Source organism: Poecilia reticulata, linkage group LG1 (genome assembly GCF_000633615.1).
Source record: "Poecilia reticulata strain Guanapo linkage group LG1, Guppy_female_1.0+MT, whole genome shotgun sequence".
NCBI classification, from domain to species: Eukaryota; Metazoa; Chordata; class Actinopteri; order Cyprinodontiformes; family Poeciliidae; genus Poecilia; species Poecilia reticulata.
The window spans coordinates 18,421,367-18,447,466 of NC_024331.1; the positions used below are offsets into that span (position 1 = coordinate 18,421,367).

Here is a 26,100-nt window from a genome sequence, read left to right on the forward strand (position 1 = left end):
ACCCTGCACCCTGTCCAGGACCCCCCCGCACCCCTCCTCCCCCCACAGAAACCTCTGTCATGGAAATAAACAAAAAAGACACACACTGGTGAACTCCCATGGCAGCTTCTATTCACTCCCCAGCCCCACCGAACGAACGGACACCAGCGGGGGGCTCTAAACGTCTGGGCTTGAAGCTTCTTCATCTTTAATTTTTTTTTTTTTTTTTTTTTTTACAATTATTGTATTTTGACTAAATGTTTGTTCTGCGGGAGCCACCCGGGAGAGGAGCGATAAAAGAATAATCCAATCAATGGCAGCTTAAGGTGTTATCCTCCGAGCTCCCAGGTGGTCCGTCCCAAACTGAAAAAGAAAGGAAAAAAAAAAAAAGAACTAGTGTTACCCATCGATCAGGAGGACTTCTCGACTCACAGCAATATGACCATCTTGTGCTTTCAGACAAGGGAGGGTGGGCAGGGCAGGGATTTTTAAAGACAAGCAGGTGGTTTATTTTGCTTTTACTCTGTGGTGCATTTATGGTGACCAACACTTTTTTTTGTTTGTTTGTTTTTTACCTCCTATCTGCACTCTCTCCATACACTGCAGGAGGGCAAAAAAAAAGAAAGAAAAAAAGAGGAAGAAACCCAACCCCAGGTTAAATTAATTTTCTTTTGGTCATAAAAAGTTTACATTCATGTCAGAGCATTTGTACATGACTGTTTGTTGCAAAAACTAAACAAACAAATGAAAAAAAAAAGGCATCCATGTTGGTCAAAATGAACAACTGAGTATACTATTATTGAAGGCATGGGATGACTCTCTCGCACAGAACCTCCTGCATGGAACGCAACAGGGATTGGGGCGAGTCGAGAGTTGGATGTGAGATTATGATGTTTCAGTTCTGTCATTGGATAAAAAAAAATGGCACACGCAGTCATGCTGAGTGGTTTACTGAGCAGCCGACCAGACGTTAGTCGACATTCTGGTTAAGTTTTAAAAGGGGGAAGGCGTGTATGGAGGTTCCTGTAAAGATGTGCCTTTTCTAAGCAGAGATTGTACCAGTTGACTAAATATAAATATACATATATAAACACACATGCAAGCGAAGATGAGTTTTGATGATGGCTACTGCGTAGGCATGGACCAGTTGCTGGTATTGAGGATTTAAAAGGTTCAGGTTCCAAAACCACAAAAAAACTAAAAGTAGGATTACAGTAGAAATGCACCAATTAGGCTTTTTCTGGCCAGGTATCAGGTATCGCCTGACAATTAAAAAAAAAACATTTTTAGAACTGCAACATAAAGGACAAACATCTGAGTGGTGGAGGTTGTAGTTCTGAATTCAAAAGAACATTAGGAAATGACAAGGCTAACCTGATTGGCTAGTTCTGAGGCTCTGGATGATTGATTTTTAAAAGTCCTTTTAACAATATTGATATTGGGTGGAAACTGGTCAATTCCGATATCCTAATGATTTATCAGTACATCTGTAATTGAAAGGCCCTTTAAATGAAATGCCAAAATAAGGCTCTGGAATGACCAGATTGGGGGTTTTTCTTCAGGTAGATGGAGCCTCAGTAGCATGATGCTAGCTGTTCCACCTGCTAGTCAGGTGGTTGAAAACAGACTTTTTGTGCTCATGAGATGGACAGCTCTGGATGCTTTGAAACAAACACAATTTAAATATTTTATATTTTTCTGTTATCACCATGGTATTTATTTTTTCTTAACATTTTATCGTAAGAATGTCTTTACTGGCCCATGCCTACTTTCGCGTTACTGTTGCTCAGAGATTAGCTTTTGGTGTAGTGCACTTTCTGCAAAGCTTGTAGGTTTGGAAACATCGACGGGCTCGAACAAAATATCATCAGCACACCTTGATCGGGGATCAGAATCTGTTGCTGCTTTTTAAATCCACACAATGACTTCCATTAGGAATATTATTCCTGCCAAACGAATGGTCACTTTTATTCCTTCCATGATTAATTAAGAATTTATGTCTTGTAATACGACATGGATAGCTTTAAGTACCCTTTAGGCTTTAGGTCAGCTTTCCGCCCTTTTTCAACCTTCATCACACCTTCACACGTAGAGGTAGAAACCCTCCAGAGCCGCATCAGCAGGAGGAACTCTGGCTGGGGGTTTAGTACAGAGGATGATGGAGAAACAGTTGGGGACCGGCGTGCTGAGCAGGGGAGGGAGAGTTCTGTGCCAGAGACCTGTGAAATATGTTCCTTTATAAAGGATGTGTAATTTGCATACAGAAGATGTTAAGTTCCTTTTTTGGGGGGGGTTTGTTTTTGTTTTGTGCGTATGAGCGCGTCTACACGAGTACCTGGTGCTGGCTACATTTTAGCAAACACTTGAAGGTATTGTGTGTTGTCTCATTGTAATATAATTAAAATGTTTTATACATAAACACGTTGCTGTGACTTATTCATGCACGCAGCTGAGCAAAGCAGCAGGAAAAGGCAGATAAAAAGAGCTGAAATGTTAGGGGGGCTTCCTGTTTGGTTTGTGCAGCTGTGAAGCTGAAGTCTGGAATATTAACTTTTAAAGGTCAGAGTGGAGCTTCTTGCTGCAGCAGCAGAAAGACGTTAGCTGATCCCATAAACAATAAGCATCTGTCAATCATGTGACCTTTTTTTTTTTTTTAAGTTTTATTGATGCTCGTTTAACAAAGGAGCTTTTTGAAATTGGACGTCCTGAAGATTTTTCTATTTTATAAGAGCTTGGCTGTTTTAAATGACATGGGAAAAAAAAAATTGAATACATCCATCATATTGTGTCTTTAATCCAAGGTTTAGACAACAAATAAAAATTCAGTCTAATTTAAACGTGAAAGGAATGCAGTCGCTGAAATCAGAATGATCTTTAGAACAAGCTTTAAAATAAGTTGATTCAGTTTCATTATTCCACCTCAGAAACAGTCATACAGTTACAGCCTGATCACATTACAGTAAATCAGTGAAAATGTTGCTCATTCTGATAGAAGTCAGTCTGTTGCGATTGTCAGTGTCAGCATAGGCATTTTATGCTTTCTAATGATCATTTCACAGATTACTGATGCATATATTTGCTCTATATATTAGCTCTAAAAAGTACAAATAAAATCATCATCTTTCTACTGGGAGAACTTAAAATGTGAAGTGATCTGGACTCAGTATTTACACCCGGCTGACTGACACAGTTCTAGCACTGAAAGGCAGACGGCTTTCATACAAACACCTGAGATTTAACAGGGCCGAGACAGAAAGAAAGAAAAAAAAAAACACAGACATGATGAAGAGAACCAAGTCGGTCACAGTTTGCTCTCATCTAAGGCGTCGGCCCCGAGCCTCCCGCTCCCGGCCGTCAGACGTACTGCTGGGGTTTCTTCGGAGCGGCGGCAGCTGACGCCAGACTCTTGGCCGCCTCCTTGGCCTTCTCTGACGGGGGTCTCACCGAGTCCCGGAGCTGCCGTTGCGGCGCCTCTCCTACCAGAACCAGACCGGGATGAGATAGAAGGAAAAAGAACTTTCCTTAAATCAATAACCAAGGCATGAATATTCATCATCTGCACGACTCGCTGCAAAAGTATTCATACGTCTTGATCTTTTTTCCATTTTGCCATGTTGCATCTACAAAGCTGAATATAATTGGGATTTTAAGTTGAAGACCAACAGTGGTGTGTAACTGTGAAGTCTTTAGGATTCTGCCTACGTGCCTTTGAACATTATTCTTTGCAAAATAGTTCAAGCTCAGCCACACATAATAAGCTTGCATATCAATTTTCAAATCTAGGCAAAGATTGTCTATTCGGAACAGACGATCAGCTGAGTACGCTTTATCTACACACTGGATGACCACGCTGCTGGAAGCCTGAAATCTCTGTCCGATGTTTAGAGCCACTAACCTTCCCATCAAATGACCAGCTTCCCTTTTGGTTAAACACCCCCACAGCATGACGCTGCCACACTCTGCATGTAGGTCAGAAGGTTCAGTTTTGGTCTCATCTGACCAGACCGCCTTCTCCCACGTGTCCACTGCAACACTAAGGCAGGGATTTCTTCAGTAATGGCTTTCTTACCCGGTCTGTCCGATTAGGTGGGCAGCTGTGTAGGCTTGATTTGTGCAACACATTCATCTCTGATCTGTCTGCTGTGTTTCACTAATGACCATGAGAATAGAAAGAGCTTTATGTATCCCAAGGCATTTCACGTAACCACCCAACAACCCTCTGTTGTGGTTGTCACATAGAAAAAAAAAAAAAAAAAAAAACTATGAACATGTTAAAGGGACAGAAATACTTTTTGCAAGGCGGGCTTTCAGGTGACGTTTTTGCAATGTTTTTGGGTTTTTAAGAAAATCTGAAGAGGCATCAAAGACACCGTTGTCTAAGCACGTCGACAGATTTACCGATGCTGCAGGCATCAAGTTAGAATGAAAGTGCAAGGCTCAACTGCAATCATTACCAGGGGTTTAACTCTCATTTACTGGCTTACCTGAGATTGTTTCTAAAAAAAATAAGAGTTTAAAACAAGAATGAGTCTCTGTATCCTTACTCTAAACAGGCAATATCTCAAAGGCTTTAATTTAATCTGAGTTCATTTGAGAGCTGTCCGAGTTCCAGACAGCCAGTTATCTGTTTTCCACATTATGGGCTCAAGGATGTCAGATGAATAGGTGACATAACAACAAGCACAGAGGACCTTGGGGATCCTACAAGTAAACAAAACTCCCTCTTTTGTATGCTGGTTTGAAGTGGCTCGCATTGGATTCACTGCCGTGGGCTACGGAGTGTGAGAGCGTGTGCGTGTATCTGCCCTGTCGGTGAACCTTCAACCTCAAGGGAGATCAACAAGCACAATAAAGACAGAACAAACAGCAGGGATGAACCGATCTCTTCAAACCTTGCAACAGATTACAAAAAAGTCAAAAAGCAGGTAGAAAAGTTCTGAGGTCGCCTCAGTGAATCGTAGCTACGGTGAAAAGTGTACTCCAATATTCTTAAAGTAGTTATGCTAAGAAGGTTTTGCTTAATTTGTAAAAGAACAACAACAACAACAAAAAAAGAGATGTACCAATGAGGCTTCTGGAGGCTGACAAAGTTTTGGTTTGCTTTGAGGTTTGACTTGCCGTTTCAAATCTTTTACCAATTCTGCTTTTTTTTGTCTTTTTCAAAACATTTAATACAATATCTGAGCTTTCACCTGAATTTAAGTAAGTTCAAAACATCCAAGCCCCTGAGAACTTGCAGTTTGAGACTGAAAGCAAAGTGGGAGTGGAACAGAACATAAGCTTGGTTTTCTAAGGCGCCTCAGGAAATTGTCATCTTCTTGACCCTTTTTCACATTTAGTCACTCTACAACCACAAACGACAACGTGTTCTGTAACAGGCCGACACAAATTTGTGCATATTTCTGAGCTGCAAGGAAAATTACATTTTTGTTGTTTTTTTGCAGTAAAAAAATCTGAAAAGTGTAGTGCGCATTTTAATCTTGAAACATGTCAAACCGATTAAACCTGCAAGTATTTTTGTGGGTACGTCTCTGCCTTCCGGCTATCATCCTATCAGCTCTGAGCAGATTCCCTGCCCCTGCTGAAAAAAAAGCATGTCCTCTGCATCATGCTGCCCCCACCTGTTGCTCCTTGGAGTCAGTGCATTCAGGATGGGATTTTAGTTTTGCACCATGCATGTTGAATGCAGGGGAGAGGGGTCAGCTTTGCTTTCAGAGTAAAGCACCTTCTCTCGCACGTTTGCCGTATTCTCTACAGGAGCTGTGGGACTCTGCAGCTCCTCCAGACCTACAATGATTGCTTCTCAAATTAGCGCTCTCACCGTCTAATGAGAGTGCAGATGTGCCGTGTTCTTCCATTTACTGGATGGCGCCGAGATATTTTTATAACCTAACTTTGCTTCAACATTCTTTACAACTTGGACAAAATGTAAAAAAGTTCAAGGCTTAAAACCTCTGAAGTAAATTGCTCCAGGCTCCTCGAACAACTGATGCTGGCAGCAGTGACAGTTTGTCAACAGTGAGACAGAAACCCGACGTGCAGCTACATGTTTAAGGCAGAAAATTAAAAGCAGTCTGTTTTTATGTGGAGCTAATGATGGCAGAAAAACAGACCCAGGAAAACCGCATGCAAACTTTTCTGAAATTTTTCGCACACGCAACACTTCGCCACTTTCCCTCAAATTTGGCTCCGAATCGAAATCCCTACAAACAAGACCAAAACTTGGTGCGTTTCTAGGCTACGTGACTTACTGACAGACTACAGAAACAGAAAAACTACAAAAAAACCCCAAAAACAAACCACAAGCTTTAAATCAAAATGTACTAAATAACAATGACTTTATTTGGGCCTTTTAATCTGAGATATGGAAGCAATCATGCATCATGCATTTTCAGCCTAGTTTAATATTTACGTGCCGCTAGAGTTTTTGCATGCGACAAACAAAACTGAATTATAAATAATAATGTATGCAGGCAATTTTTCACAAATTGCAACTGCTGGAAGTAATGCTAGGTTAGCCATGCTGCATCAAAACAGACATTTTATTGCTGCTTTGAGGACCACATAAAGACATTGTTGCTCTAGCTGGCAATATTTTCCCAGAAGAATGGGGGTGTCAGTACCTCCACTACTCCAGCTATTGTTGCAGGCTCATGTGACAACCATGGGCAGAGGCCAAGAGTGTCAAATTGATACCACCCCGCCACCCACCCGACATACTCACCCCAACGCTCAGCCTGATGCCCAGTCCTGCAGAGCCATCAACAATGGGGCAATAAAACAGAATCACAACAATGGGAGAACTCCCTTTAGACAACAGTTGGCTGCTGCATCAGCACAACAGCAGTTTGGAGCACAGGACTGCCAGACCGCGCAAGAAGCTACACTGTGACAGATCAAAACAAGCAGCTAACTGTTAATAGCAGATTACATTTGTTTCTAACTGAACGGTTCATGGTTTTCTTTTCTCAAACGTGACTTTGTCTTCTTCTATGTCAGAACCTCCAAACTTTTTACTTTTGTCGGAGCAGGAACAACAGGAGACGTTTCTCTTTAAACATAATATTTAAACATATTAATAAGACGTTACACTTCGCCTTGCCCTCATCTGAAGCTCAAACGTACCGTACATACCCTGCAGATTGGACAGAGCGTATTCCAGCCCCTTCATGGCCTTCACCTGGTTGCTCTTGAAGCGGGCCAATCCAAACTCCTGGGAAAGCGCACAACAGGAAAAGGTAGTTTAATGACAACAGAAGTACACTCCTGTGTGTCTCTGTCTGACTGGAGATGTTTAATAAAGTCTGGAACGTTCTGATGTTAATTACAGTTAATGGGTTTAGTACTGCTTAGACTGAAGGTCTAATATCCCAACAAGATCTTGAATTTATCTTTAATTGGATTACTGCAACAGTGTCTTCGAAGGTCTATCTGAAGTGATCCACAACGCTGCTGCTCGAGTTCTCACTAAAACCGGGAAGATAAAGCAAATCACCCAGTCAAAACCTTCTTTCACTGGCTCCCTGTGACCCAGAGAACAGACTTTAAGACACTTGGTTTAGAATCACATCAACATTCCGGATCTCTGATTTTAAAATACTCTGCAATATGGAGAAGCAGCATTCAGTTCTTATGCCGCACTAATCTGGAAAAAAAAAAAAACATCTAGAAAACCGAAAAACTGCTGGAACACTCACTGACTTCCTTTAAATCGTAGCTAAAAACCCTATTTGCTTATTAGAGCTGTCTTTGACTGTTCCACTTATTATACCACCACAAACATCATTAATTTCAGTCTTTAGACTTTTCATCACCGCAGTATATTTCTGTTTTATGTTTTCATCGTGCAAAGCACTTTGAATTGAAATGTTATCTAGAGCACCCTTAAAGTAATAGGCCAAATGATTAAACATTTGAAAATTAATAAACTCTCCTTGACAGGTGAACTAAATTACAAACAGTGACTAGGAACGGTATTCATACCCCCTTAAACCTTTTAATACTTTCTCATGTTACAAACTCAAACTGCAAATGAGATTTCCAGACTTCAACAATGGCTTCTCTTTATAAAATGCTATTTGCTTAACAGCTGTCCTGCCTACTGATTCTCCCCCCACCTAAGTAGTGGAGATCTGCAGCTTCTCCAAACATACAATCGGCCTCTTGGCTACTTCTAAACACCTTGGCAGAACTCAAAATGGTCCGTCTGCACGTGTCACAAGAAACAAGCGTTAAAAGAGACGTACATAAAGCAATCCAAAGGTTTGCACAGGTGAGCTTATTAAAGTAAACTGCAGGTAAACGTACCTGAATGGGTTTGGAGAAGCCAAAAATGCTTGAAGATATCCACGCTTCCCGTCTTAGCTGCGTGGTTGCTGGCTGCTCCGCCGAATCTAGGAAAACACAGCGCTCCTCCACAGACTGAACCAGGAGAGAGGAAAGTGTGCACGCTCATTAGAACAAAACATTCGCCAATGCTAGATTCTAAGCTAAAATGTTTTACGTGCAACAGGATATTTTTCCCGTTTTCCTTTTCACAGAGAATGAGGCCTCACCATGAGAGTCGTGTGATTCAGGTTCCAGGTGTAGGTGGTCAAGCTTCTGTTGACCGGGTCCACAATGGAGTCCTCCAGGATGTAGACGTAGCGAGACATGCCGGCAGGGAAGAACCGCTCTGCCCAGCGAGGCAGCCGATTGGTCTTCATCAGCAGGCGTCTGGAGAGGAGCCGGTGGTCCGTGGTCACCTCCCGGTACACGACGTCCTCAGTGAGAACATGGGTGCTGGGAGACGTAGAGTCGCGTTAGCTGTGGGTGCTCGGTATTTTACACCTCTGAGACTTTGTATTGTGTATAAACGGAGGTGGCGAAGGATTTTGTGAAGGCTTTGTCATCACTTTAAGCTAATCCCTTTACTGATAAAAAGTCAGAAAACATAAACCACAGTTCTACAGATATAAAAAATTAAATATGCTTGACAGAATCATCTTTGTGATTTTTGAGATACTAAACAATTCGTGTAATTTTTTGGATCTAAAAAAAAAAAAAACAATCTGACATTGCTGTGGAGAAAATAGATTTACATATGCTAAAATTTTCATCTGACGGTCTCCTAAGGCTCAGTGATCGGACCAATGTTTCTTTTAAAGATACTTACAAAGTTCCCAAATGGCCACAACAAATGACACAAATGGATTTAATTTCATTGATTGAAATTAACTTTTGCAGTTTTGGCTGAGAGCTAAATGAGTCAAGAGAGAGGCTTTGACAATAACTGGCCTTATATTTACGTTAATCTATTTTGTTTCTGTATGGTCTTCATTTAACCAACTCAACAACCAGACTTTTAATAAATGTTCCTGAGTCTGACATCAAATAACTTTGTTAATTCAGGTTGAAAACTTTTTGTCTAGATTTTGACTGTTTTTTTTTGGGGGTTTTTTTTTTTGACAGTCATCACTGAGCTCATTTCACTGTTATGTTCAGCGTTTGCAAAGTGTTACAAAACTCTTAATGTTTTCATTGTATAAAGAGCAGGCCTGGGCAGCCGGAGGTAAGAAGCAGATAAGCGCCAAGAGAACTTGAACAGACTGAGCCCAGTTTTACTTCTCTGGCGATGTTTTTTTCAGTTCTCTATTCTAATAATGACTGAGGTTGTCTTTCTCTTTCAGAGCAACGAACATTCAGTGTCATGTGTCACATATTAAAAATGGACTTTGGAAGGTGTTTTTATTGATTCATTTAGAATTTACCTCATCGCTTAGTATAAACGCCAGACATCTTTTGCACATTTTAATGATATTCTAAAACTGTTTTGCGTTTATTTTAAACACGAAGGCGCCATCTGTTGCAAATTCTCTAAAGGCTGATTATTTTAATAAAACAGTTACGCAGACTGGATATTTTAGACCGACTTAAAAGTATTCTAACAAGTTAGCGGTANTCGATTCACATTACCACTCACCACAAAATTCCTTTTTCACTTTTCATATCCTCCAAATATGTTTAAACAATATGGCTTGATGTAATAGAGACAATGAAAAGAGTTTCACTACCTGAAAGGATTAGGGTATCTCTGCCAAAAGGCAGAGACAACATGGTCCCATGTGCTCTTTATGTCTGAGGTGCTACAAAAATATTTGACCATTCTTCTGCAACTCTGTTGCACTATGACCTGAATCCTGAAACCTGAGGTCCCTTTGTATGATTATAGAAAATAGCGAGAAGCTGGAAAATGACTCCATCCAAAGACTGGGATTGTCCTGAAAAAAGAAAATAAAAAATCCATCAGCGAAATGAAGACACATGAGATTCACTTTATCTCAGACTAATTTGTCCATATAATTAAAAACAAAGTGAAACACAAAATGCATCCTAAATAACACATGTAAACGTCACTCTCCAAGCAGATAAGTTGTACCAGTGTTCCCAGAAGCTTTAGCACATCTGAGGAAATTAGGATATGCGTTGCAATGTAGCTTGTTTGTAAAATTACCTTTTGAAAATAAAAACCTTTAAATAGGTATTGGACATAATACTCATTAAGCCCATATTTATGTCTAATAAATGGTGTTCATTGGTCTGATGTCATCGTCTAATCTTAAATGATATGTTTTCATTGGCTGTAAACAGAAAATCATCATAGTTAACAGAAATATTAATTTAAATAATAGACTAATTTATTGAGATGCACCTGTATGCCATCATGTGTGTTGTGACTATTAGTTTTAATAAACCTATTTGTCTTCTTTATCTATTCTAAGAAAACTATGGGAACAGTTTTAATGGTATTAGCGTGATTTTTGCCCCCTCATTGTTACCACATGCAAGTCGAAATTCAAGCTTATACAATACAGGTGAAGACATGTTTTCACCGTTATCGCTTAGCTCACATGACAGCGCTAGCTATTTCTAAAACCAAAATGATTTAGTTGACCAGAAAATGAGCTTAGACCTATAACTAACATTAACAGTAATTTAAAAGTTGTGTTGTCATCTACCGTTTTACTCGTAGCTGTTTTAATGATAATTAAACCATCCTAACAAAGCCCGACCAAGGTTAATTACTCAGAATGGCTAGCCTTAATGTCGACCGGACGAAAACATGCGTTTTAAACGACACTTACCTTTATAAAGTGTTAAAATCTAAGTCGAGAAACATTTGCAAATTGTGTGGTGATTATTTTTTATTGAACTTCAATCCCAAAAATAAGGAAGCGTTAGCTAATTAAAGACATGATGCTAAAAGTAACAGCGAGGACAGACGTCACATGACTATTTCCGGCTACTTTCAAAGTAAAAGAACCCCTCTTTGTGTATGTTGATATTTATTTTATTATTATTATTTTATCAATTATGGCTGGTGGAAAATTGCGAAAAGAAAACTATGGTTCTCGTTTAACCTAACTATTTATAAAATTACGAACAGAATATTGTAGTAAACTACTGGGAGAAGCTTATGGAACGATGTCTAAAACGAAGTCATACAGGTCAAATGGAAGAGCTACCAGTGAAAAACTATATTGAAAACGTGTAAATTTCTGGATGTGGAGAAAATGAAGAAAATACTTCTCCAGGCAATTCTCTGTCACATTATTGTCTCATTTAGCAAATATCAAGAATTTTAGTCAACTTAACTGATCGAAAAGGGGAAATGTTCACTATTTCAGTTATTAGTATGTCAATTTGAATTGAATAGAATAGAATAATCCCGTTTATGCAGCAAGTGACAGGCACATAAAATACACCCAGATACACACACACACACAAACAAACAATAACAACAATTTAAAAAAACTACAAAAAAACAAGTGAGGTGTCCTTCACACACAGAAATTAATGTGTGATGCAGAGAACTATTTAAAGTCACTTATGACTCTTGAAAATTAACTTTCCAATAAAATATTTTACATATTGAAATAAATCCCGAGTTTTAGGTAGGTTCCGTTAAAATATGGAATGTTATGCTTTGTTTTTGTCAGAATGTTGCTTCTGGCGCCATCCAGCGGCTAAAATTAATAATATAAAAAACAGCACAACAATTCCAAAGACCTTCAACTAAAGACAAATAATTAATGCAGCATTTACTTGTAAAGTATTGTTAAGATTTTATTTTTTTTAATAAAATCTTTGTGCATTTAGGAGAAAACCAGGGCCATCCTCTCAAAAGCTTTTCTCTCCATTTTCCCATCTTTCATCCTGCCTTCCTACTGTTGTCCAGTAGAGGTCACTCTCAGATTAGTCAAACTCTTAAATTGTGTCATTTTCTTCTTGTAGCATTTCCGGCTACTGTTGTCTGCTAAGGGAAGTGTCCTCCATGGTGTCATTGTAGGTCTGTCGAGGTTGAACGTTCAAGAATAATAATGTCTGGTTACACACCAGACGAGAAGCTGCGCTTCCAGCAGCTAGTGAAGCTCCGGAGGCAGTGGCTAAAGGACCAGGAGCTCAGTCACAGGGAGCCCGTGCTGCAGCCCAAACCTCTCGGGCCTGTCGCTAAGTTCTGGGCCGGGTTTCTGGAGCCGAAGAGTCTGTGGAGGCTTTATGTGAGTCATGAAAACACAACAACACGTTATATTAAATATGATCTGAACTGAGATACAGCTTTATTAAGATAAATGTGCGCTTCATTAAACTTACAATGATATTATTGTGCGAAAATTATTTAGTTAGGCTTAAAGTAATTAAAACAGTGGTCTGTATATATTTCATTGTTTACGTATTTTACAATGCAATACCAACTGCTACGTCTTCAGTAGTTTATCAGTTTAACTAAATTTCAGATCACAATTTGAGCAATTGTAATTACTGTGTTTGCAGCACCTAGAATATATATATTTTTTCATTGAAGCTCACCAGCAAGCAGAGTAAAATGTATGTAGAAGTAAATCATAACACCTGTGTAGATAAAGCTACTCTGACGGTTAAAAATATTGAATATTCTCTGCTAATTTTGTAAATCTAACTTCTCTGCTAAGTTTGTAAATCAAAATGACACAGGAACATTTTGAAATGTTAAATTAAAAACAATGCTACAATAAGTTTATCCAAGGTCAACACATCATACGTTTAATGATAAGTGCAGTCTTAAACATTTTCAACCTGTGAAACATTGTAGGATCCATTGTAGAAGAAGAATGAAGCATTCGCTGAAAAGAACCCAATTTTTGTGGTTCTGGAGACCTGGAGCATAAAGATTGATTAACTAAATTTACTTAGCAAAATCCTGGGAGAAAATGTCATGGAGTCAGTGGGGAAGTCACCCCCAGGCAGGAGGACAGTGATCCCAAGCAAATCTCAAAGCATGGTCAACGTGGTCAGCCGACGCAATTAGAAAATTTGAGGTGGGATTTGAAAAAATGTGGATGCAGCATTCAAACCTAACAGTATTCGTGAATTGGAAGCATCTGCCCTTGAGAAATGGGACGAGATTCCTCAGAAAGGCTGGCAGGAGCTGATCATGAAGCACATGACAGCAATATGGTATCTTCCTAAGTGCTAAAGATGGTTGTCATCAAGGGGTTGAATACAGCTGAAGACATTTTATGTTTAACTTGAAGAAACTACTTGTAATATTTATGGTGTTATCAGTTCAAATTGTCCTCCTTTGATATGTTTTTTGTCTTAAAATCTCATTTAAATAGAGGAGTTGAATAATTTATATTTCAACTAAAAGTCTTTAAGTCTTCAAATGGTTTTTGTTATGAAGGTGCTATTCAATATGTTCCATGTAACCATTTGATGACCCCACTCAAATACTCTTGCAGCCTTACTGGCCAGTTTAATCCTTGAATTGAGAAAAAAATGGTCATTATTTGTGAATTAAAATGTCTTGAAATTATCTGGTTTTTTTTATCTTTTTTAAATTATTTTATGTAATGCTGATTAATGTCTGTATTTGCAGACCCACAAGGTGTACAAAGGTGGCGTTTTCACATTAACACGGCTGCTGATACCTGCCTGGCTTGCCCACTACTATGTGAAATACCACGCTGCTGTAAGTTCACAGAAATGGTGACAGTTGTTTGTTTTTGTGTGTGTTTTTTTTTAAACTGGACATGCAGTTAGGAAAGATAAACTCTTATCAGTATATCAAACAAACCCATTTCGTTCCAGTCAGACAAAAAAAGAAAATATAGCTTCAAAGTTAAACTTTTCTAAAAAAAAAAAAATAAATAATAATAATAATAAAATTGGAAGAATTACACATCCTTCTTTTTCACTGGAACCACAAAAGCATCACATGTGAAGGTGAAGGAGAATTGGTTACAACAAGAAGCAGGGACATTTATAAAAACAGTTAACAGTTCTTTGTTTAGCCAAATGTGATGAAAGTTGTGTTATGTACAAGTTTGAGATTTTTGCCCGATTTCAAATTCATTTTTAGGGTCTGACCTGTTGTACTGATTTTTTTTTTTAACCAAGTTAGGTATTTATGTAAGCATAATAATAAAAAACACCACACTTTTTACATCAATTAAATGTAATTGCTAATAAAATTTGAGTGTAGTAAAGCAATTATTTGTCTAAGGCAGTCCAAAGTTACAGAGCTTTCTTTTTTTTTTGTATCACTGGAAATCTACAAATACCAAAAATTACTAACAAAAATCATCAAGAGTGGTGCAAATCTCATAGTAGTGATGTAAGGCTGTCAGAATGAACTCTCTGTAGCAAATAAAAGTGCACAGACAAAAGCTAGGATCAAAACCTTATGTCAAAAAGCAGACACTTTGAAACAGGATTGGTAGTGTACAGGCCAGAGACACAAAAAGAGACGAGCAGTCGCATTTAAATGTAACAATAACAAAGGAACTGTCTGGCTGTATTTTGTTCCCTTAGTATTTATAAAATAATTGTGAATCAAAGCTTATCTGATCAGGAGGGACTAAACAATGGTGTCATTTTTCTTTACAGCAAAGACCTTACGGCATTGTGGACCTAAAACCCAGGCTTTTCCCTGTGAGTGTGATTTATGTATTTATTTTTTATAAATTCTTACTCTATTACTTTTATTTTAATGTAATGAGAAAGGTTTGTACCTCTCTTTAGTTAACTTTAATGTCATAAACCTGTCTCTGAGTTGTTGTTGTTTTTTTCTCAGGGTGACACCATTCTTGAGACGGGTGAAGTTCTTCCTGGTCTCCCTGAAACACATGGCCATCACTGAACCTGAAATATTTCATTAATTTTCTTGAGTTTCTGTTGTAAAAAAAAAAAAAGTATATTTAAAAAATAAACTGTGTACTTTATGCACAAGAACATGGCTCTAATATTTGTAGAGAAATTCTTTTAACCAGAAATATTTGCTGATTTCTGATTTACTGGTTGCTCTCCTGTCAAATAGCAGTTGTGGTAATTTATAAAACTCACCAAGATAAGGTATGGAAATAATTTCAGATGTGAATTTTGAAAGCACGTGTTTGGGGATTGGATGTTATTCTCTGTGATGAAGCCATACAGCAACATGAATATCTGCAGCACAAACTTTAGGAAAACAAACTGGTTTGGAAATGCTTTTGAAATAATGTGTAGACAAAGTTGTAGCTGCTTTTCCTTTGTTGATGTAATCTAATTCAGGGTGTGTTCGAAGTCATGCTTTGAACATAGTTGAGGACAAAATTGTATTTAAAACAAAAATTTTCTCCAAAAAATTTCAAACACCTTTTTTAAGCATTTTAGATTTATTAAATGAGAGTTGTGTTTTGCTTTGAACACAGAAACTAATTAATTTCATAAAACCCTTGACGCTATTAGTCATTTTGTGTTTTTATTTTTGTTGGATAACAGCCTGCAGTCTCAAGTTCCTTCAAATGTGATGGTCTTTTGGAATGAACCTTAATCTTCAGCTGACCCTCGCAAGTTTTCAATGGGATTCAAGTCAGGGTTTAGAGCAAATCTATCGATAAGGTGCATTATGGAGTTAGCTTTCTACCAGGAGCAATGGATGATGTCATGTTGGAAGGAAAAGCGATAATCCATGTCCAATTTTGTCACAAACTCCTGAAGGTTTTGTTTCAAATTTTTAACATACTGCTCACCCTTTGATTATGATCCATTCCTCACTTGCAGGATTTTCTTTCATTGAAGGAACCCCACCACAGCATGTCTCACTAGGTTTAGTGTTCTTTAGGTTATAGACATTCATTTCTGTGTGCAAAGTTAAAAATAAATAATGCAAGTGTCCACAAATAGATCTATGCTAATATACTATGCTCTGCTTAACATAACTTAAAAAACATTGCGAACGCACTGTTTTATTTTGAAATGCGGAAGTGGTGCACAGGTCTTCCCGTTGTCAAGCCTGCGTTATGAAATGTGAGGAAGGAAATGTTTAACGATAAATTTGTCTTGGAATGAGTGAGTTTCTTCAAGGAGAGAAGGTATAGTTAGTTTTCGACCATATACGTGTTCAACAAAGTAACAGGTACATGCTAAACAACTTTTCCTAAAGCCGACTAACTAACCAGCTGTAGTGCTGCTAGCCTTCGTAGCTAAATTTAGCTAGTCTGCTAACTTTAACCGAGTTGATCCATAACAGTTTCCAGTTAGTTTCCCTCTCCAGTAATATGTGTTTTCAAGAGAACAGTACACACGAACCCCGCGGTTAGCAATTTTAGTGCCAGTAATTCTTTATGGTTTCTTACACTTGGAAGGAATCATGATTGTAGTCCTTACCTTACCACTTTACCTTGGTTTTAAAATTGTTTAGGTATTAAACGGAATAAATACATTTTGAGCTACTAAAGTTTTAAGATGTTTTTTTTTTCTATTATAAATCCAGTTCCAGTGATATAAGTCTTTCTTTAACAGTGCAGTATAATTATTTAGGGTTTCATGTAAACACTATAAGACGCCACTTGATCGTGTGTGAACCCAATGCTGTTGATCAAAAATATATATACAGTATTTCTTCTATTGCTACAGCTTTAACTTATTGTGGATATTTTAAAGGATGTTGGCCGATTTGCTAAAGTTTTAGTCTCAAAAGCTACACGACTCTCTAAAAAAATAATGTTCTCTATTTTTATAAATGCCCTCTATTTAAATATTATATATATATATATATATATATATAAAATCAAAGAACTGCAACTTTATTTTCATTATTAGGTGTCAAAATAAAGAAAAATAACCTTTTTATAAACAGAGAATATCTTAATTGGAACGTTAGATATTCAGGGAATATTCCATGCACCATAATATTATTGTCATTCTGTTGTTGATTATCAGATAATGCATGTACAGTAACTATAAAATCTGCTCTAAGTCTATGGTTGGGTGTTGGTGATGTGGCTCCAAAAATACTATCCACCCACCAGAAGTTTCTCCAATTAGCAATATTTTGGTTGGAGAATGGATCATTACTTTTCACCTTTTCTAAGATGCCCGAATTGACGTCTGAACATTCAACAAAAGGAAGTAGTAGTAAATGAAGCATACTAAGATAAAACATTAAATTTAAGTTTTTTTGTTATGACAGCACAATATCATGCTAATATAAAGGTAACTGCTTGAATGTAAAATACCGTACTGAAATTGTTCATCCACTCATGCTCTCTCTGCTGCTAAAATAATTTTTAATGTTTGTTCAAAGGCCATTAAGATGTTAAAGTAAAAAAATTACTGAATTACTGAGAAACACCAACTAAGATGTCTTCATTTTGTCATGCAAGTCTTTGAGAAACTTAAAAAAATAGGACTGTAGGGATGTTGTGAAATTGTTTTATGACTTCTTTTTTTTATTTATAAATTTTTTTCAAAATGGTTAACATTCCTTTTTCCTCATCAGATCATGTCAGCGATCAAGGTTGCCCTACAGCACAGCCCAAAGGGTGGGAGGCGGAAAACCTCCAAGACGATGTCTGCAGACGTGTCTCCAGACTCCAAGTGCCCCATCTGTTTGGACATATTTCATAATATGTCCTACTTGGACCGCTGCCTCCATAAATTCTGCTTCCGTTGTATTCTGGAGTGGTCGAAGAACAAACCTGAGTGCCCACTGTGCAAACAGCCGTTTAGTTCAATCTATCACAGCATAAAATCAGATGAGGACTTTCAAAAATATGAACTGAAACAGCAGGTGGAAAATTCCTCATTTGGTTATTTCGGAGGAGTTCGGTTTCGATACCGAACGACTCTCACTGGGGTTCATCGACAGATGAGAAGAACCTCTCCGCCTCCAGATAACGGAGTAATGTTTGAAGCTTCCTCCGATTTACCCCAGCAGAGACGGGATCGATACATTCGCCGCATGATGACGAGGTTGGCGGCTAAGAGGAGAGCTGCAAGCGAAGGCAGAGCCGTGAACAATCTCAGGGAACAGGAGATGATCAACTTCAGAAGGGAGCTCTACCGAAGGGGGGTCAGGGTGAGGATTGTGAGGGACGGCGGGCGCTCCAGAGACACATCCGCTGAATTTTATAGAAGAAATCCTGCCTGCCTACACAGACTCGTCCCGTGGCTAAAAAGAGAACTGATGGTGCTGTACGGGGCCCACGGCTCCTTGGTCAACATAGTTCAGCATATCATCATGTCACGCATTACACGCTACGATATGGAGGACGGGGCCATCCAGGAAGAGCTCAGACCTTTCCTGCAGGGTCGGACAGAACACTTTCTGCACGAATTTATCAATTTTGCAAAGTCCCCCTTCAATATGGAGGCCTACGACCAACATGCCGTTTATGATTGCCCTGCACCCTCCTCCAATGAGCACAGCAGCTCCAACTCCTCTGTAATCGCCATTTCAGAGGACGAGGAAAACTCTGCAGAGATGGAACCTCCTGGGAACTCGGCATATACTCTGAGTCAGTCTTTGTGGGACGATGAGACGCCGGGGCCTTCGTATTCAACAACAACAGAGTCCAGCAGGCAAGACTTTCAAACAGTCCTGGACTTGGATTCAGAAAGCAGCTCAGAAGACGAACAGCAAATTTTTGGTGCTTCTCCACCACAAATTAGATCTCATAGCCAAACAGATGTTGCTCATGCTGACGGCACCATAGAAGACTGTGCATCTTCCGATGGTGATGACTGTGTCATTGTGGGATATGTTAAGCCTACAACAGAAAGGACTCCAGAGCTGGTTCATCTGTCTTCCGACTCTGATGGCTCTTCTGTTGAGGAGAACCCAGAAGCTCCTCTTCAGTCGCAACACATCCGTTTCACCAGCTGTAGTCCTGCAAATTCACACAGTAGTGATTCCAGTAAGGCTGGAGAAACTACAAAAGGCCAAACAGACCACCGTCATCAGTCCTCCTCTAAAGAAACACTTAGCTCAAACACATACAATACTTCAACTGGTAGAAGAACACATAAAAGGTTTGACAGCAGGGAAAGGTCTATTGAGGGACATAAATCAAAGGGGAGAGACCACAAGAGAAAGAAGAGCCACTCAAAGAGCAGAGGGCGCAAGTACTCTAGCAAAAGTCCAGTAATTTCTCAAAGCACTTTCAATTCTCATGCCCGTCGTGGAAACTTCTCAAAAAGTGATGGACTGCATGCAAGGAGGGACAGCGACCACAGCTACCAGTCATACACCCATTACAGACGAGAGAGAAATGGTAGCGTAACTCACTACACACAGAGACGGTCCTACTATTACAGCAGCCACAAGTACTCACGCTCCAAATCCAGGAGCCGCAGCAGGGACTCACCTCACCGACGAGAGAGGAGGCGGTCTCGATCCAGACCGTTTTCCAGCAGCTGCTCCTCTTCGCCGGAAAGGAAATCTCATCATGACAAGCCTGGCGGCAAAAGGAAATGTAAAGCTAAACATTTGGCAGAACCATCCAAGAACACCGAAAGTGGCCAAAGTGACTCCATGTCGTTGACAAAACACAAGAAGACAAGCAAAGAGAAGCACCATAAAAGATCCAAAGAGAGGTCAAGGAGGAGGAGCAGGAGTGGGAGCACAGAGGTCGTCGGTGAGCGACACAAGCACCACCATAAGAAGAAGAAGAAGCACAAGAAGAAAAGTAAAAAAAGCAAGAATTCCGAGCTCAAAGCGAAGTCCTCACCCAATGTCATTACAATCGAAAGCGACAATGAGTCTTTTGCCAATCGCAGCATCACGCCTGTCAGTAGAACTACTGAACATACTTTCATCGATAATCCTGCTGATGATGGAGAAAACCCTGCCACGGTGGACCAAGCTTCACAATCACATTGATGGATTGAATATTCTAGAGCTTACCACAAGTATTTTGCATCAGAACAGTCTTTAAACTATCAGGTGTCCAGTTCTTTTTTTATATTATTTTTATTGTTACTATGTTTTTCCACAGTAAATTCCATATGTGACAAACAATGTACGTTCTACAGATAAAACAGATTATCTTCAATGACATTTTGTATCAAAACTGTCTGGTATGCCCACCATGTAAAGTGTTATTAAAGGCTGTTTGACATGACAATGCAAACAAGGTAGAGGGGTAAATATTTTTGAATTGTATATTTTACAAGCGTGAGCTGTTATTTTGTTAAAATATTGAAATATTGCAATGTGCAGAGGTGTTTGTATATTCAGGGATTTTAAGCCTTTCTGTTGTAATTATGACACAGATCTACTTTTAACTGCCAGTAATTCAGTTGTTACCATTAAAATGGCATTATGATTTCAAAAATGACTTTTGTATCAAGTTTAATTTATGAATTAATTCAAATGGGTTACTGTGGAGGATGTTTTACTGGTGATGTTTATAATGAGCAAGTTATTTGTAGATTCATTATGCACTTACTATTTTTTGCACTATGTTGCAACAAATAGTAATATCAGGACACTTTCCCAAAAGCTTAACATTTTTAAATCATTATGCGTCTGTCAGAAACAGGATAAATATACATCTGCCACATCTACTGGCTCTTGATTTAAAAAGAGTAAAAAAATTAAAGTTTTTTACATTTTTATTCTGAAAACAACAGCATGTCGAAACTATTTTCTACCCTTAGAAATTTGTCAAGTCAATTTAAATGATTGTTTTGAATTTAAATCTACCAGAGGTAGGAATAACTTAGGTGGAGATCTTTATCTAAGTCTGCATAAGTTAGAAATTTCAAACCAAATATTTTCAAAATAGTGAAACAGTGGGTGTTTGTGTCTTTACATACTTCTGCGGTCAGAAATGCATGAAGCAAGACTGTTTTTAAAGGGAAAACATTCGATATTACACGAAGTGCTTTTGTTTAACTTTATCTCCCATCCAGAAGGGGGCAATCTAGTAACAATGATATCTCAAAAACGGACAAGACCAACACAGATTAAGCAGGCACTGAGATTACGGTGACATCTAGTGGACGGGATAATGGCTTTAAAAGTTAGAAAACCTTTTTTTTTTTTTTCTTTTTTTGGCTTTTGGTTAAATTAATATGATTTTTTTTAAGACAATCGCTGGTTTTTACATATGAACGACATGACCTTTTAGAGGTCTTAAATAAAATAAAAGGTGAAACTGACTCCTTCAAAGACACACGTGGTGTTGAAACTAGTATACATGAAGTTGATAAATACATACAAAAACCCCATAAATATATTAAAACAAGTTGTGCATATTTGTTTTTTATATTACAGATTTAAGTTGCAGGCGTGTGCAACTTAAAGAGTTTCTGCGTTCATTCATTTTCCAGACTCTTCTTCACCTCTTACCATTTTTAAGCGATAAATAACCAAAGTCTGGCTTGTAAAGGAAATAATTGACATTCTAACAGTCGGAGGTGTTTTTTTTTTTTTTTTCGCAGTGCTTTTATTTTTCAAATGACCGAGCAGGAAGAGAAATACTGGCGCTTCACAGTGCGGACGGATGTTCATGGTGAAGCTTCCTCTATTTGACCAAACCCTCCACTTTTACTTGCAAGAAGATAACTGTAATGGCGTCCTCCGTGTCCGTAAAGGTATTAACTGTCGTTTCATGCTACATTGCGAGCATTGTTAGCTGCTGCTGAACGTTACGTGGCTGAGCTCGCTGAAAGGAGGGGGACTAAGCCATATAGTCTTAATTGTATATCAAACCTAGAAGTGAAGGAACAAACATTGTCTTGACGTTAGCATTGTAACTAAGCTACTTCACAGAGTAACTTGACTTTAACACTTAGCTAAGCATATCTGTGGGAACTCGGAGGCTTTTATTCTGGCAATAAAATGTTTTTGTTTTTTTTTTTCATCAGAATTTTAGCCATACCTAAACACATGGCCGCCTGAGCGCACCCTGCTGTTGTCGCCACGCTTACTGACTGACGGGGACATGTGACCTAGTCAAACACTACAACGAACAATGGATCAACCCTCCTTTATTTTCATGCCTACGGCCCACCTTAATAGTTTGTCTAGTGCCTAAATTGTAGCAATTCATTGTTGGCATTTTTAAAGCTGCTATTCAGACCATTCTGTAAAGTGTTTTAAACTCGTGATTTCAACACTTTTATTTTAAAATGCTGTGATTTGCGTTTTGGTTGTAAGCTCAAGATAAATCCCTCCAAGCCAAGCTTAATTTAATGACATTAATGAATTATTTGGCACTAATATGAAATGGGTTTATGAAGAGAACTAAAACAGACTGGAATGGCCTGAGTTCATGATCAAAAATCTTTTATGATCATTTCAAGGAAGGTTGGTATGTCTGCTCAATGCATTCAGTTAACTACACTCTATCAGCGGAACAGTTCATTTCATTCCAGGTTACATTGGAGGGGAAAAACTAAGAAAAAAAAACCCCCTGCCACGTAGCAGTCAGAAGTTTACTTTTTCATAAAGGAATATGAACTCAGGCTGCATGCCATTTCACTTTACCGGTAAAGTACTCCTAAACTGTGATTCAATCAAAACAGAACTTTTGGATTTCTGGTTTCTGTATCTATCTACTAAACAGGAACATAAACCGATTTGTACCAGTAAAAGTTCTGAATATGTTTCCAGTCATTGTCACTGTTTGTTTCCACATTAGCATCAACAGCAGCATCCTCCATAATGCTGGGGTCCGTTGAGCCAAACCCTGTCTCAGACATCTAATGCAACCTGACAATCGGGTTGCTTTGGTAGCAACCTGACAATCAGGTTTCTTTAATAGCAGCCTGATAATCAGGTTGCTGCCTGATATGACTGAAACCCTGTCTGAGACACATCAGGTTAAGTCCATTGCATGACAAGTATACAACTCAACATTTGTGCTACTAATGCAACCTGATAACATCAACCACTCTCTGTTGATTTTACTAACCTACAATTAATCTGACAGAACTAGCAAGGCTTTTTCTGTGACCTTTAAAAGATACATATATATTTTTTGACAGTGTGCTGTGGAGATACCCAAAGATGTACAGTAGATGATATGTTAGACGCACATAGTTTTCATTTCACAGTTGGGATGGAGCCAGTGGCCACAAACAGAAATTTGCAAGACAGAGTAGTTGCTGTCAAACTAAGCTTGTATTACTCTATCAATCATACTGGTGGTCGCATTGCTGCCTCTGAGGTATGTTATCTTTTCAAGGGTTCACCATAAATTTGCATTGGCAGGTGGAGTTCTTTGTTTCTTTATGCAAAGCGCGTTAAAGTGCAAACAAAGACAAACCATTACGGCTGGATGCAACCACCTAAATGAACTCAAAACGCAGCTCATATCTTTGTGACCACGACTTTGTTTTCTTTTTAGATAGGAATCATCGGTGGGTCAGGTCTTGATGATCCAGATATTCTGGAAGGAAGAACAGAGCGTTATGTTGACACACCATATGGAAAGGCAAGTTGTTTATTCCAAGGCGCACTCTTTGCTGTAAAGAGTAAACCTTTCATGTGCTCTGTTTTGGCTTCGTGGTGTATTCTGAAAGATTTCTCTGTTTTGCTTGAACAGCCCTCAGATGCTTTGATACTGGGAAAGATTAAAAATGTGGAATGTGTGCTCCTTGCGAGGTAAGCCCTCCTGTGCTGACAGTGTGCCTTGGGAAAAGTGCCAGTGTTGGGTATTGTGTGCATGTGTATAAAATGAAATTGTGACTTTTTGCCAAACATAGACACGGGAGACAGCACACCATAATGCCGTCGAATGTGAACTACCAGGCCAACGTCTGGGCTCTAAGAGAAGAGGGCTGCACTCATCTGGTGGTAACCACAGCTTGTGGCTCCCTGAGGGAAAAGATTCAGCCCGGTGACATCGTCATCATAGATCAGTTCATCGACAGGTCAGTGACGTGTGCCATGTAAGTGCTTTCATTAACTGATTCCTGACTCCTCGAGACAGTAGCTGCTTACCAGTGTGAAGTGATGCCAAGATTGGAAAAAGTTTTGGTTTCAAAACAACTAAAATGTTGCATCAAAACTTTCCTGGAGGTTAATGTTCAATTTTAAGATCCTTCACGGGGAAAATTTCAGTGACCAGAGGGTTCTACGGGTGAATGGGCCGTAGACTGACTCATCGCCTCGCCCACCTGTTGCTTCTTACAGCAGGCTAAAAGAACCCTTTAAGACTTTCTCTCTTGCTCTCTGTTGTCAAGATGTGGAAATTCATGATACTATTGTAAATGCTGGGAAAATGCTTCATGCATTGTCACGATGAAAACATACTGCAACACACCTGTTATTCATTTGAAATAACGTGTGTTATTTCAAATGGGAAAAAAAATCCACAAAATTTTATAGATTAAAATTAGGGTTTTATTAAGATTTCTTCCAATAAGAAGCATAGCTCTTACATAAAAAAAACAGTAGCACTTGGAGTAAAGAACATTTCTAACTATATTTTAATAAGTTTTGCCCAACTGCCAACTTGTTTCAATCCCAATTTGCATTTTAGAAATATTGTTAAGCCATTAAGTTTGACGTACTTCAAACTTCCACAAAATATCAACACTTGTTCATGTTCATTCTTGTCATCTTATACCTGTGGACATTTTTGTCTCATTGTTATTGTGTGCACATTAATAACGGTTACCAGTTTAACGTCAGCATTGACGCCACCATTATTATCATTAGCACCAGAAGCTGAAGTCACTCAGAATGTCTTCTGTGAATAATGATGATTTATAATAACTAGGTACAACCTGAACCAGCATTTATACCGTTTTTATGAGCAGAGATTATACTGTAAGCTGTTTTTAATTAGGTTTATGCTATTTGATGTTCAGAGCACTAGCGTTGTTTTGACGCTACAAATAGGGACATAAGCCATGGTGTTTTTGTTTTGGCTCTTTTGCCGAGTGTTTATCAGACCCTCAGAATCTGACCAGCTGTTAGCCAGTCAAACCAACCCATTCTGAAGAGCACAAAACAACCTGGAGCTACTAAAGTAAGTCAAAGAAAAAAAAAATACAATCATCAACCATATAACATCAACTTAATGTGCTTTTAAATAAAGTCACTAAAATGCATTAAATCATCTTAAATATTCAAAGCTGCTGCTGTAAATTTTAGCATATGTTAAAGAAAGATTAAACAGTGCTGTTACTTTTAACAGTGTGATCCATTCCAAGAACTTAAACAATAAATAATACACAAGGGTTTCCATTTAAAGCTCAGTTTATTGTGCGGCAGCGAGGACAGCTGTCCCAGTAATGCTGATATGAAATAACAGCTGATATGGAATACAGAGCTGCAAACGTCACGTCGACCACAGGCTGGGCCACCTCAGCAGATGGCCTGACCGAGCAACTAGGTGAGATGAGCTTGTTCCACAAATCACTTTATAAAGAGAAAAGCAGCACACCTGTCAAATATTCTGTGCAATAAGAACATCAGCTTATTAATAATATAAAACAACAATAAAAAAGGTTCTGGGTATCAAATGTAAAATTCAATATATTAAATTATTTAAGCCAAATTTGGGTTAATTGGGTTATATATTAAAATATTTTTTCTAAACCAACTCTCATTCTTTTCAAGCCCTGTTTTTACACACAAGCATGATATGAAGTAGAACAAATGAAGTGTGACTAGCTAACCGGGTGTACTTGTTTATCAATGAACCCCTTTGACTTGACATCAGCTGATGTTTTGTTTAGAGACTAAGATCATGTTAGAGCAGAATCTGTTAACTTTTAAAGTGTTCGGATATCCGTGTCAGGAAGGAAGGAAGTTTTTTTTTTCATAATGTTTGGTGTGATGTGAGAAAAGCAGTGTTTGCCTTCTGCCATGTATTGTGG

At 38.6% G+C, this 26,100-nt stretch overlaps 4 protein-coding genes across 9 annotated transcripts in view; 3 read left to right on the forward strand and 1 right to left on the reverse strand.

Annotated features, from left to right (window-relative positions):
- Nucleotides 1–2,749: 2,749 nt before the first annotated feature.
- Nucleotides 2,750–11,253, reverse strand: LOC103466417 (PRELI domain-containing protein 1, mitochondrial-like). 4 transcript variants are annotated; one of them, XM_017306417.1, is made up of 7 exons: nucleotides 11,103–11,253; nucleotides 10,032–10,238; nucleotides 8,535–8,760; nucleotides 8,287–8,400; nucleotides 7,114–7,192; nucleotides 6,704–6,729; nucleotides 3,329–3,455 (listed from the first exon to the last, which is right to left on the reverse strand). In XM_017306417.1, exons 2-7 carry the CDS (start codon nucleotides 10,121–10,123, stop codon nucleotides 3,420–3,422), a joined length of 573 nt encoding a protein of 190 aa, XP_017161906.1. In that variant the 5' UTR covers nucleotides 10,124–10,238; nucleotides 11,103–11,253; the 3' UTR covers nucleotides 3,329–3,419. The 4 variants fall into 4 exon arrangements, with proteins under 4 accessions (XP_017161903.1, XP_017161901.1, XP_017161906.1 ...); XM_017306415.1 differs by having other exon boundaries at nucleotides 7,105–7,192; XM_017306414.1 differs by lacking the exon at nucleotides 6,704–6,729 and having other exon boundaries at nucleotides 2,750–3,455.
- A 1,001-nt stretch (nucleotides 11,254–12,254) lies between these two features.
- ndufb6 (NADH:ubiquinone oxidoreductase subunit B) lies at nucleotides 12,255–15,191 on the forward strand. Its single transcript, XM_008411973.2, has 4 exons — nucleotides 12,255–12,518; nucleotides 13,877–13,969; nucleotides 14,887–14,931; nucleotides 15,074–15,191. The coding sequence occupies exons 1-4, from the start codon at nucleotides 12,339–12,341 to the stop codon at nucleotides 15,137–15,139; spliced, it is 384 nt and encodes a 127-aa protein (XP_008410195.1). The 5' UTR covers nucleotides 12,255–12,338; the 3' UTR covers nucleotides 15,140–15,191.
- Nucleotides 15,192–15,289: 98 nt separating this feature from the next.
- On the forward strand, nucleotides 15,290–20,600 carry toporsa (topoisomerase I binding, arginine/serine-rich a). Of its 3 annotated transcripts, none has more exons than XM_008411989.2 (2): nucleotides 15,290–16,396; nucleotides 17,762–20,600. In XM_008411989.2, the coding sequence occupies exon 2, from the start codon at nucleotides 17,765–17,767 to the stop codon at nucleotides 20,141–20,143; it is 2,379 nt and encodes a 792-aa protein (XP_008410211.1). In that variant the 5' UTR covers nucleotides 15,290–16,396; nucleotides 17,762–17,764; the 3' UTR covers nucleotides 20,144–20,600. The 3 variants fall into 3 exon arrangements, with proteins under 3 accessions (XP_008410211.1, XP_008410203.1, XP_008410220.1); XM_008411981.2 differs by having other exon boundaries at nucleotides 15,290–16,352; XM_008411998.2 differs by having other exon boundaries at nucleotides 15,290–16,287.
- A 1,133-nt stretch (nucleotides 20,601–21,733) lies between these two features.
- The window catches only part of mtap (methylthioadenosine phosphorylase), a 17,321-nt gene continuing 12,954 nt past the window's right edge, over nucleotides 21,734–26,100 (forward strand). The window contains exons 1-4 of the mRNA XM_008412012.2: nucleotides 21,734–21,861; nucleotides 23,619–23,705; nucleotides 23,817–23,875; nucleotides 23,977–24,144. Of these exons, the coding sequence (XP_008410234.1) occupies nucleotides 21,838–21,861; nucleotides 23,619–23,705; nucleotides 23,817–23,875; nucleotides 23,977–24,144 (338 nt within the window). The 5' untranslated portion in view covers nucleotides 21,734–21,837. The remainder of the gene's footprint in view (nucleotides 21,862–23,618; nucleotides 23,706–23,816; nucleotides 23,876–23,976; nucleotides 24,145–26,100) is intronic.